This window comes from Myodes glareolus, chromosome X (genome assembly GCF_982192425.1).
Source record: "Myodes glareolus chromosome X, mMyoGla1.1, whole genome shotgun sequence".
Lineage (NCBI taxonomy): Eukaryota > Metazoa > Chordata > Mammalia > Rodentia > Cricetidae > Myodes > Myodes glareolus.
Window position 1 is genome coordinate 47,220,397 of NC_142053.1, and position 12,467 is coordinate 47,232,863.

General features: G+C 35.1%; 1 protein-coding gene across 2 annotated transcripts in view; it reads right to left on the bottom strand.

Moving 5' to 3' along the window:
- Positions 1-12,467, bottom strand: part of Col4a5 (collagen type IV alpha 5 chain) — a 193,164-nt gene that overhangs the window by 23,110 nt on the left and 157,587 nt on the right. The window contains exons 38-41 of one of the 2 annotated variants that reach the window (XM_087903202.1): positions 6,109-6,170; positions 4,739-4,837; positions 3,641-3,691; positions 365-550 (exon numbers count right to left, since the gene is read on the bottom strand). In XM_087903202.1, the coding sequence (XP_087759328.1) occupies positions 365-550; positions 3,641-3,691; positions 4,739-4,837; positions 6,109-6,170 (398 nt within the window). Of the gene's footprint in view, positions 1-364; positions 551-3,640; positions 3,692-4,738; positions 4,838-6,108; positions 6,190-12,467 lie in introns of both variants that reach the window. The other variant, XM_048428518.3, reaches the window with a different exon arrangement.

Below are 12,467 nucleotides of genomic sequence, written 5' to 3' on the forward strand. Positions count from 1 at the left end.
TATTTGGTGATCACTAGAATGATTTCTGTGATGACATGCTGAGAAGCTTACATTAAAAAATACACATTGCATTTTGATGCCAGGTTATTAATATACTTTTATCATTAATAACAATACTAACATAACCGCCAGTTTGTTGTTTTTCATTCAAGTTGTTTTTATTGCACTTGAATTTTGAGTAAAAAAATATAAGCATCACTGAAAAGAACACGTATATTAGAATGAGCTAGGTATGAACCAAGCTCTTTTCTTACAAGGAGTTCTCATGTGACAAATTCTAAAACCCTTAAAACAGAATAACCTGCCAGCAAAATGAACTACACGAACTGGTAAACAGACCATTTTCTGTACCACATGATCATACCTGGTCTCCCAGGAGGGCCTTGAGGCCCAGGGTTTCCTTTTGGACCTTCCAAAGCCGGACCAGGAGAACCAGGAGGACCTGGGGGACCTGGCATACCAGGGAATCCCTGAAAGCCTGGTTCACCCTTTGAACCTGGAAGACCAGGATTTCCTGGAATGCCAGGTGATCCTCCATCACCCTTTTGACCTGTAGAAATAAAATTAGGGATATAGTAAACAATATTGAATGCTAAGAGAATTTACTTGTAAATATAGATGTTCACAAAAATTATCTGAAGTTTCCTATATTTTATTATTTTCCCTTCAGTAATGATTAGGTGTCATTGAAATGAGTGAGAATTGATAAAGGTTCAAAAAATTCACATAGGTAGTAATAATCTCTGTTAAGAATAAAGTACAGTTTAGAGTGAAGTATTTCTTGTGGGGTAAATTGCTGCACTTTCCTTCTAGAAGATTCTTAAGCAATCACTAAACACTGAATTTTAGTTAAATTTCTATTGAATATATGAACTTAAAAAGGGATTTAAAGAAATTATTTGGCAACTTGAGAAGACAAAATTTTTTGATCTTGTAAATATTTCAGAGACAGATTACATACTACTGATAGCTAGTAGTGAGTTTATGTACTCCTTATGTATTGGAACATGTTATATAATTTTCCAGCAATAAAATTTAATACAGAAAATCTCAAGGAAAAATTCATCAGTGTTGAAGCTAAGAATCTGAATATATATGCTGTAGATTTTGTGAATATATTGTATAGTTATACAGATGCTCTTCAACATAAAATTGGGAAAGGTCCTAATAAACATATTATAAGTTGAAAATATCAGAAATAAGTAATGCATTTAATAAACCTAAAGTAACAATCATCCTTTTTATCAGCATACTATCTTACACAATACTTTTTATTGACCCAAGTAATGTCCATATCCACTAAGGCTTCCCTGGACATGGCAAGAGCATCAGTTCATGAACTAATAATATCAAAAAGAATAGAAATTCAGTATCTGAAGCAAAGTAACTACTAAATATGCATAGTGTTCACATGTTATATAGTTGAAGCAGCACTGTAGATCAGCACTATGTATACAAGATTGTGCTTTTTGTATTCATATTTTTATTTCATAGAATTATTTATTTGTGATATTCACATCAAAAATTTTTAATGTTATGCTTTGATGTCACAAATTGCAGCATTCTGTAAAGTTACTATCTGTATACATATATGTGATTTATAGAATTAAACATACATATATGTGCCATCAACAAAGAATATATAAAATATTATTCTTTATCCAAAAAGAGAAAATTATTATAACAATTATGAAGTACTATTTATGGCTAGTTGTAAGAAATGGAAAACAAATACACATATATATGATAGACTAATGATATGCAACTTTTTATCAAACACAAATCTCTGATTTCTGATTTGTATGTGGGTCTATCTTTTTGTCTAACACTTATCTATATTTGCAAGTAAATTCTCTTGAGAAAGTTGCTTTAGTTACTTTTCTATTGACATGACCAACACCATGACCAAGGTAACTCTGTGAATCACATCTTTAGCTAGAGCAAATAAATTCTAATATTTATCTACTGTATCATGACATTTGCAATATTTTCAGTAGCAATGCTACATTCCCCTGATGTAGATAGGATTCTAATACTTGTTAATGTTTGAGCAAAATGAATTTATATTGTACTTGCTTCAGTTTGGATATTCATTTTCACTCTATAGGTTGAATTGCATTACTAAGGTGAATAAGATTCCTTATAATCTGCAAGGAGATATATTTTAAATAGTTATGCTTAAATTTTCTGCATAAAATAAATATTTTATAACTTTAACATATGAAGTAATTGTAAATATACCTTACTTTAATTTTAATATTTTTATTGTAGGATTATTTACATAAGGGAGTAATCAACTCATGTGTTCATTAGAACAATTCATGACAAAGTTTAAATATTCATGTAAGAAACACTTCAAAATACCCAGAATGTTACTTACTTGACAGATTTTATGGAGCTTGTGTATGTGTTTCTTGTGTTTTTCCTTGTAATGTTTATAAATACTGATTTTGCTTTTTTTAAAAAAAATATTGAATGCTAAGTATAAGATGGTCTTTAAGTCATATATTTGATAAGCTAATGAAATTCACTAGGATGATTTTATTTCAAACGCATGCAAAATATAATCTCTTTATTAAAACCATATATCTGTCACCAAAAGTACTTATTAGCAATGTAGAAATAATGCCAGCATCCTAAACGGTATCCTTTGTATTAGGACATAGAACAATGATCACATGACCATTAGTTATGAGCAAAATAAAATAGACAAAATACAGAAAGCATTAAGTATCTTCAAGAATTGGTTCAAGATGGATATAAAAACTGTTAAACACTTTGGGTCTAATTTCGAGAGTAATGAAATTCAATGGCTGCTATTATATTCAGACCATGATGTTAAAGGTTTATAATCACAATCTAGACAATCTGCTCTTGACATTTTATTATAAAACACTAATACTTAAGAGCCATAAAACAGTAGCAAATTAAAGCAACACTTTTCATGAAAAGAATACTAAAATTTTAAGGAGATATAATTTTAGTTTGAGAAAAACTTTTATGAATATCAACATACAAATCTGCAATTATTCAAATTTATGTTAACTATTTAGTGTGCTTGTTATAAGATTACATTTGGAGAAAGAAGACAGATATATATCTAGACATGCCTATTCCCTCTCCCACATCAGATCTTGCCATGTGGCAGAGCTGACTGGAAATCCTGGCTATTCAAGGGTGGAATACAACGTACGATCCTCTTGCCTCAGCCTCAGATATAGGCCATCATGCTTAGCTCTTAGATCAGTTTTCAAGAACCATTTCTATTATTGGCACATATTTCTATGGAATTGTCTTGTTTGTTACTCTGACACTGTTTTTACAGAGAAAAAAGACTGGTTTTCTTGATAAATGGAAACTTCTAAATTTCCTACAATTTTCACCTTTTTTCTGTACGTCCTCAGCATTTATGACAGGATTGAAAGGCTATTTATTGAATTTTCCATAAGGATGTTATTTTTGTTAACATGGCACTTTATATTCAGTAGCATTGAGAAATATTATAAAGGTAAATTGAGCTTTAGGTTTTTTGAATATTCAGATGCATTTTATAATAGTAAATGGTAGAGATAGAAAAATAAATGGACTGGGGAATATTTTCATTGTCCAGGTAGATATTACTTGTTTTGTTAAGGTTTACCAGAAAGTCCTGGGAGTCCAGGAGGTCCTGGGATTCCAAAACCTGGTTGACCTGTTAGGGTACAAAATAGAAACAATTTCAAATAGGTAACTGTTGAGGTTTATAATATGTGTTATGTATATCAAACATGCTGAAGATTAATTTTTTTTAAATTTCCTCTCTCCTGATCCCCTTTCTCTCACTCCCTTCCTTTTCTTCGGTCCTTCCCACCCCTTCTTTTCTTGTGGTACAGACAGAACCTAGGGGGTGCATGTTAGAAACATGCTTTACCACTGAGTTACATGCCTAGCCCCAGAAGACTGACTTCTAACACAGAGCAATTCTAAGGTAAGAAAACTATAGAGCTTCAGCTCAGCAGTTAAGGGAACTTGCTGCTACTGCAGAGGAACTGAATTTGATTCTCCCATTCCACACAACAGCGGTTCACAACCATCTGTAACTCCTAGGGGATTTAGCACCTTCTTCTGGCCTCTAAGGACAGAAAGGCATGCACATACTACATATACATATATCCAGGCAAAGCACTCACACATATAGAAAAAACAGACAAACATTTTTGGACACGGGTATGGGCTTACTCTTTAAGTTATCACTCTATATCGTTACTTGATATTTGCCAGTTGCACTAAAAAGGAAAAACTACAGAGCTGGCAAGATGGCTCAGGAAGTAAAGGCACTTGCCACCAAGACTGATGACCTGAAGCCAATCCCCAGCCATTTTGAAAAAATGAAAACCATATTCACGCACACTCTACTTCTGGTGACTGTCAGGAATACTTTGTATACTTAGATAAAAATACATAAAGTACAGATTGAACAAAGAAAGAGAAATTTAAAAATTTCTGGGTCAGTTCTTGTTGGAAAAGCAACTGGACAATATTTAATTTTTTTTTTCTTTAGGGAAAAGCAACCTGTTCAACAAACATTACCTAGTATCTTCAGGATGCCAAGGAAGAAGAAGTTAATTTGAAAGTGGGAAATGTGTGATACCTTAGAAGATAATAAGGAAGACAGAGTTTTCCTGTAGCTATGAAAAGACTAATCAGAGTAGACAAGGAGAAAATTATAAAATTAGAAAAATATGAAAAGCTATAACACCTGGTTCTCCCTTCTGTCCTGCTGGTCCAGGAATGCCATCTTGACCTGGCTTGCCTTTTTCACCAGGAGGTCCTGGCGGCCCAGGACGCCCTCCACCACCTAAAGAATAGTACAACAGATTATATTGACCCTTTTAACTTCCTTCCACATCCTTCCCCATCTTCATATTAATGTGGCAAACAATTTTCTCTAAAACTAACAAAGTAGAGCCAGGTGAGGTGGTACACACCTTTAATCCCAGCACTGGGGAGAGAGAGGCAGGAGGATCTCTGTGAGTTTGGGGTCAGCTTGGTCTACAAAGTGAGTTCCATGACAGTAAGGACTACATGGAGAAAACCTGTCTGGAAAAAACAAAGGAAAAAACAAACAAAAAGCAACAAAGTGTGCTGTAGAGATGGCTCAGCTGTTAAGAGAGCTTGCTGTTCTTACAGAGGACTTGAGATTTAGTCCAAACACCCAAGCCAAGTGGCTCACAACCACCTGTAATTCCAACTCCAGCGGTGTGACATCTGTAGTCTCTTGAGCACATACATTCACAATGCACACTCGCATAAAAAAAACAAAATATTAAAGTGCTTCTGAATTACTCCTTGAAATAATGAAATCTTTTTTTTTTTCAGGACAAGGTTTCTCTGTGTAGCCCTAGCTGTCTTGGAACCAGCTCTGTAGACCAGGCTGGCCTCGAACTTACAGAAATCTACCTTCCTCTGTGTCTCAAGTTCTGGGATTAAAGGTGTGCATCACAACTGCCTGGCCTAAATCATAATATCTTCCAGAATAAAAAATAAACAAAGGAAGGAAGTGATGACCATAGGAATGATCTAATAACTCATTATCTAAAACATTTTTATGATTTTAATATTACTTCAAAATATTCAAGAGAAAATGTGTGCTTCATAGGCATAGAGAAGACAAGGGATTTCCTTTAAAAGTCATTAAGTAAAAAATACTGCTAGAACTTACCCTTCTTGAGAGAATTACTCTTCTTAGAAAATGTGAGCCTAAACAATAATGCCTACTAGAGATATAGTTTTGTTTTGTTTGGTTTTGTTTCTTGAGGCAAGTTTTTTTGTGTGTAGCTTTGATAGTTCCTGTCCTGGAACTAGCTCTTGTAGACTTGACAGGCCTCGAACTCAAAGAGATCTGCCTGCCTCTGCCTCCTGAGTGCTGGGATTAAAGGTGTGCGCCACCACTGCCGAGCTCAATTTGGCAATTTTTAAATGAGAAGTTATTTATTCAGTTATGCAATGATAATCAGATGAGTACCACCTTTCTTTTTCTTGAAAATGCTCACAGCAGAACAAGTTTTGACCTCCATACATTGACTATGAAAAACCTTAGTCTTAAAGAATGACATCTTTTATGCTTACCTACAGGACCAGGTTCTCCTGGAAGGCCAGGGTTACCAGGAGGACCACTCATACCTTTTGGCCCAGGAAGCCCCGGGGTTCCTAGAATAAAAAGCCCAGTTTAACAATTAACAAAAGAAACACATTGCTTTATGAGCTACAATTTAAGCTTAAATTTAGAGTACTAGTATTGAAATAATAAAGACCAAAATGAATGCAAAAGATGTTGATGATTGCTGGATAATTTTCAACTAATTTGATAGGAGTCAATATTATTATATATTCATAAATATCAAGGTAACTACAGAAATATTCTACTGGTAATAAAATTTTTAGCACTTCATTCAATACTTGCTTTTAAATCCAGCCATCTGTTGTTGGACATGATTTGTTGGCAGGTTTCAGGTATAAGTAACAAAGTAACTAGGGACATTTTACATAGCTTTATTTGTAGAGATATGTCTTCATCTTGAGTAAATGGTAAAGAGTGGAGTTTCTGAGTCAGAGTGAGATTTGATTTGTGCATTATTAAAAACCACTGAAGAGCTATTTTAGACATAGAACAGCAGTATATGAGAAAATCAGTTGTTCCAGATCTACATCAATCTATGTTGCAATATCAATTATTAAAAAAAAACAATCCCAGTGTTAGCCATGTGACCATGTGATTTTAATGTGTTTACTTCTATGGTTAATGACATTGGTCACCTTTTCATATGCTAACTGGCTATCAGCATGTATTATTTTGTGAAATTACCACTTCAAAGTTTTCCTCGTTTTTAAAATTTGGATTATACTTCTTCCTATTAATTTATAGGAGTTATTTATGCCAGGTTTCAGGTTGTTCAATGTGCCAATAGTTTTAAACCTGTAGCTTTCCTGCTTATTTTTCTAAGGGCCTTCCTTGATGAATAATGTTTTAAATTTTGTTTAAATTAAATCTATCAATTATCTTCATTTGATTTTATTGTCTTTGTACTTTTTATAATTTTATTTATTTATTTTACATCCTGGCTACAGTTTCCCTCCCTCCTCTCCTCTCAGTCCTTCCCCCACCTTCCTTTTGTTCCCACCCCCAATCCAAGCCTGCTTCCTTCGTTCCTATGAGTATCAACAGAACATGGCATATCAAGTTACAATAAGACCAAACACCTCCTCAGGGGCAAGGCGACCCAGTATGAGGAACAGGTTCCCAAAAGCCAGTAAAAGGGTCAGAGACAGCCCCTGCTCCCACTTTTAGGAGTCCCACAACAGAACCAAGCTATATAATGGTAACATATATGCAGAGTACCTAGGTCAGTTCCATGCAGGCTCCCTGGTTTTTGGTTCCATCTCTGCGAGCTCTTATGAGCCCCAGTTAGCTGATTTGTGAGAACTTTCAGAGGTGTCCTTACCACTCTGGCTCCTACAATCCTTTCTCCCCCTCTTATGTAGGATTTCCCGAACTCTGCTTAATGTTTGGCTGTGGATCTCTGCATCTATTTCCATCAGTTGCTGGATGAAGCCTCTCTGATGACAATTGGGCTAGGCCAATCTGGTCACAGGAGATGGGCAGTTCATGCTATGTATCTACTATTGCTAGGAGTATTAGCTGGGGTCATCCTTGTAGATTCCTGGGAGATTCCCTTGCACTAAGGTTTTACCTGACCCAGGAATGCCCCCCTTTCCAGTAGTCTCTTTTCAGTACTCTCCCCTTCCACCCCCAACCTAATTGCTCATGTTTCCATCCCCACACACTGTCAGTACACTGAAAAAAAAAATCTCTTCTATTTCCCCTTCCCAGGGAGATCTGGGCATCCCCCATGAACCCTCCTTGTTACCTATTCTCTCTGGATTGCAGCATAGTTATCCTCTCTTTTATAGCTAATATCCACTTACGAATGAGTACGCACCATCATGGAGGGCCACAGAAATGGCTCAGCCATTTAAGGCTAGGCTCACAGCCAAAACATCAAGCAACCTTTAGCTAAGAGCCTTTACTTTCCCTGTTGGATTTATTTGGAACCTTTATTCAGGTCATTTTATTGCATAACATGTGTCTTTTTCTATGTTCTATGTTTTCTTATACGAATACACTTATTAATCTTTATTCAAGTACCATACCACCTTAATTACTGCCTCCCTTGAGATCAGGGAGTGCCAGCCCACCAACCAAGTTTTTCAATGCAGCTTTTTCTTTTTCAGTATTATTTCAAATATGCCATGCCCTTTCCATTTCAGAATTAATTTCTTAACTTTTTTTTCTTTTTTGACTTATTTTATTTTATGTATATAACTGTTTTTGCCTGCATGTATGTATGTGTACCACATGTATACCTATTGCCCTTGGAGTTCAGAAAAGGTTGTCCAATGCCCTGGAGCTGGACTTACAGATGGTTGTGAGCCGATATGCAGGTTCTGTGAATTGATGGGTCTGCTACAAGAGCAAACAGTGTTCTTAACCCCTAAGCCAATATCCCTATGTTTTTGAAAAATTGTTTGTCATTTTGAATTGATGAACCACTCTGCTGTCAACTAACATTTAAAAATTTAAAAAATAAAAAAAATAGTTTCTACTCAGTTTGTTATTATGTAGTACATATATTATGTATATAATTATGTTAATCTACTTAGCTATTTAAATTTTCTTACAGAAAGTTCTATTGTTTGCAAGAAACAGACATTAAAAATACTTTGTTAAAATTGTGATAAGGTCTAAAACATCCATCAATGTAGGATCAAGTTGATTCTTAAGTAATTGAATGCCCTTCTAGAATATTCAACTCTTTTTTTGTTGTTTTTTTTTTGAGACAGGATTTCTCTGTGTAGCTCTGGCCTGACTGTCCTGGAGCTTACTCAGTCTGTAGATTACAGAGATTTGCCTGTCTCTGCCTCCTGAGTCTTGGGATTAAAGGCATGTGCCACCACTGCCCAGGGAATTTTTGGCATTTTACCAAGAAATTTAAAAGAATCTGGAATCTCTAATACACACACACACACACACACACACACACACACACACACACAATTTATAGCATTCAGTGCACATCATAGTTTGAAAGAGCATGGCCTCCATAGACTCATGGTCAGCAGTTGGTTGAAGTGTTTGCATTAGAAGTTGTGGCCTGGTTGGAGAAGATGTATCAGTAGGGGTGAGCCTTGAGGTTTCAGAAGTTCACATCCATCCCAGTCAGTTCTCTTTGTGCCTCATAATTATGTAGGAGATGTGAGCTGGTATTTTATCAGCACAATAGAAAAGTAACTCAGACAGCACATAACAAATGATATGAATGAATGTGAATCTTAAACAGTAGAAAAGAATAACAGAACTAGATACCTGTATTGTTAGAATATTAAAATAAGTAGAAAACTTCTTTAAAACAAATATTTTTAATGTGGTCAAGAACCTAGAGCCATGGCAACTGATTATATAGTTCAGAGGAAAAGTGGGCATATGTGCTTTCCTGGGCTCATTGCAGCACCAAAAAAATTATCAAGAAAAAAAATTTGCAGATAAAAATGTATACAATGAGTGAAGAAAATGGTCAGATTCTGGAGAAATGTGGTAACCATTAAAAAGAAAATGGAAATCTAATTTTCTTGTGGATATTAACAGCATATAGAATAATCAGAAAAAATGAATTGGTAAACATGAAGATAATTAATAACAGCTTTGCAACTTAAGTTTGATAATCTTAATGTGATCCTCAAACTCCACATGGCAAAAGAAGAGAATTCATTACCTCAGGTTGTTTCTTGATCTCCAAATATGTGTTTTCACACACACACACACACACACACACAGAGAGAGAGAGAGAGAGAGAGAGAGAGACAGAGAGACAGAGAGACAGACACAGACACAGAGAGACAGACAGACATACACACACAAAAATAACGTAAAAAAGGTAAAAAAAAAAAACCCAAAACCTCCACAGCCAGTGATACAATATGGAATAACCTATTACTACTATAAATGTACTCCAAAAGAGTGGGGAAGAAATTCTGAAAGAACTACATGAAGAACAAATAGCTGAAATTTCCTAAAGTTCTTCCAAAGTAATAATCTTATCGATTGAGGAATAACAGTAAAAAAAGAAAAGAAAAAGAAAAAGGAAAAAGAAAAACAAAGACAACCCACCATGAGAGAATGAAACACATTAGAGATAGTGATAGCAGGTGGAGAGATGGTCCAGTGGGTAACATGGAACAGTGCACATCCAGACGACCAGAATTCAGTTCCTATTACTCCCCTAAGCACACAAGCTCACAGCCTCACAATAACCTGTAACTCTAGTGATAGGAAGCCCTGTTTTGTCTTCCTTGGCACCAGATACACAATCACACATGCACACACCACAGAAACATATCTTTGAAAATGATACTGGAAATGGAAGTGTATCCACAAAAAAGCAGGATATAACATGCAGGGGAGATGATTTAAAAGCAATGATTTATTACCAGGACACATGTTCAGATCAAGAAATAGTAGAAAATACTCAGTGATGAAGGGGGAAAATGTCAAAGATTTCTAGCTGCTAGGAATGTGGCTCAGTGTACAGTGTTTCCTAAGCATGCCAAAGCCCTAGGATTCAAACTCTAGAACCCAAGCCCCACTGAGCTAAAATTTTCTTACAATGAAGGTAAAGACATTTTCTGGTAAATGTGAGATAATTTGTCTCCAGCAGTCACTTCATAATAAATGATATTTGAAAGTAAATCAGGCTCTAGAAAATAATACCAAATGAAACTGTAATATAAAACAATGTAGAACAATTCAAATTGAAAATATATAGGTACATGGAAAAAATCAGTTCTCCTTACTATAATCAATTATTTAGAGTTCAATAGACAGCTTAAAGCAGAGATAAAGTTAGAGAAAAAACTCAGTGGTAGAGCACTTGCCTAGCATGCAGAAATTCGTGTGTTCTGTCACTAACAATTAAAAAGTGATAATAGCAATTAATTATAAGATTAATCATGCACATAAAAATGAAATACATGAAGATAGTCACAAAGACCCTGAAAATAATATATTACATATGAAAAGGTATAATATTGTTTTAGTATGTGAAAATAAAAGTGTTGGAATGTCTAGAAAATAGTCATTTAAAATAGTGTAGAGAGGTAGGGATTAAAAGTCAACAAAAGAGGGGCTGGAGTGGTGACTCAACGGTTAAGAGCACTGATTGCTCTTCCCGAGGACCCAGGTTCAATTCCCAGCACCCACATGGCAGCTCACAACTGTCTGAAAATCCAGTTCCAGGGGATCTGACACCTTCACATCAATGTATATAAAATAAAGTTTAAAAAAGTCAACAATGAGAATAAAAACTGAATAGAAAGTAAAGTACTAGCTAATTTTCAACGATTCATAAAATCCAATGAATGACTCGTGTAGTGACTTGAATGTGTATCTCCCTCATAGGCTCTGGCACCACTAACTTGATTCCCAGTTAGTAGTATCGTTTGGGGAGGTTTAGAAGGTGTGGCCCCTGTGCATGCCTGGTCCTTCTGGTGTCTACAGTTTCTTGAGGAGAATTTGGGGTAGACTCATGGAATATACTCCAAGTTACGGCACAATGTACTAAAGGAAAGTTCCAGTGTATTTCAAAACTGAGATAAGCTACGACATCATTTTGTGTTTACAGGGGAAAATACCTACACACACACACACACACACACATACATACATACATATATACATACACACAACAAAAGAAGGTTGTAGTCTCTATCTATCTACCTATCTATCTATCTATCTATCTATCTATCTAGTATGTATGTATTCTTTCTATCTGTCTATCTGCCTGACTGTCTGTCTTTCTGTGTATCTAGTCTTTCTTCCTTAGATTACTGAACACACATCTTCCTGTTCTGGTCATATACAGTATTGATAACTCAATTTTGAGTTTTAAGCAATTATTTGATATTATTAGCATTTTTATTTATGGCTTGTTAAATTATAACTCCTTCAGTATTTGATAAAAATATGAACATCCTGAAAAAAAATCACAAGACCTTTAAAAGTCCCCTTGTAGAGTTAGCAAGTAACAAGGCTTCAGGAATCAGATGAAAAGAACTAAAAGTCATTTTTTAAATTAGTACATTAAAAATTCTGTAGAAGGATTCCTGTTACGAAATGAATCCATAACCTTTTCTCCCTTATTAAGTCTAGAGGGGAAAATCACAAATAAGCCGCTGCTGAAGCTTTGGTTTTTCTCACATTTTCAAAATAGTCTCTCAACAGTCCATTTTGAAAAGCCCTGGGTCTTCAAAAATAAAATCAAAGTTACACAAAAGTTCCTCTTTAAAATAGCTCAACCAGTCCAGTGCACAAATTTTATGACAAACATTTAAAGATTCATGCTACATGAAAAATGTACAGTTCCAAACTAATTTAC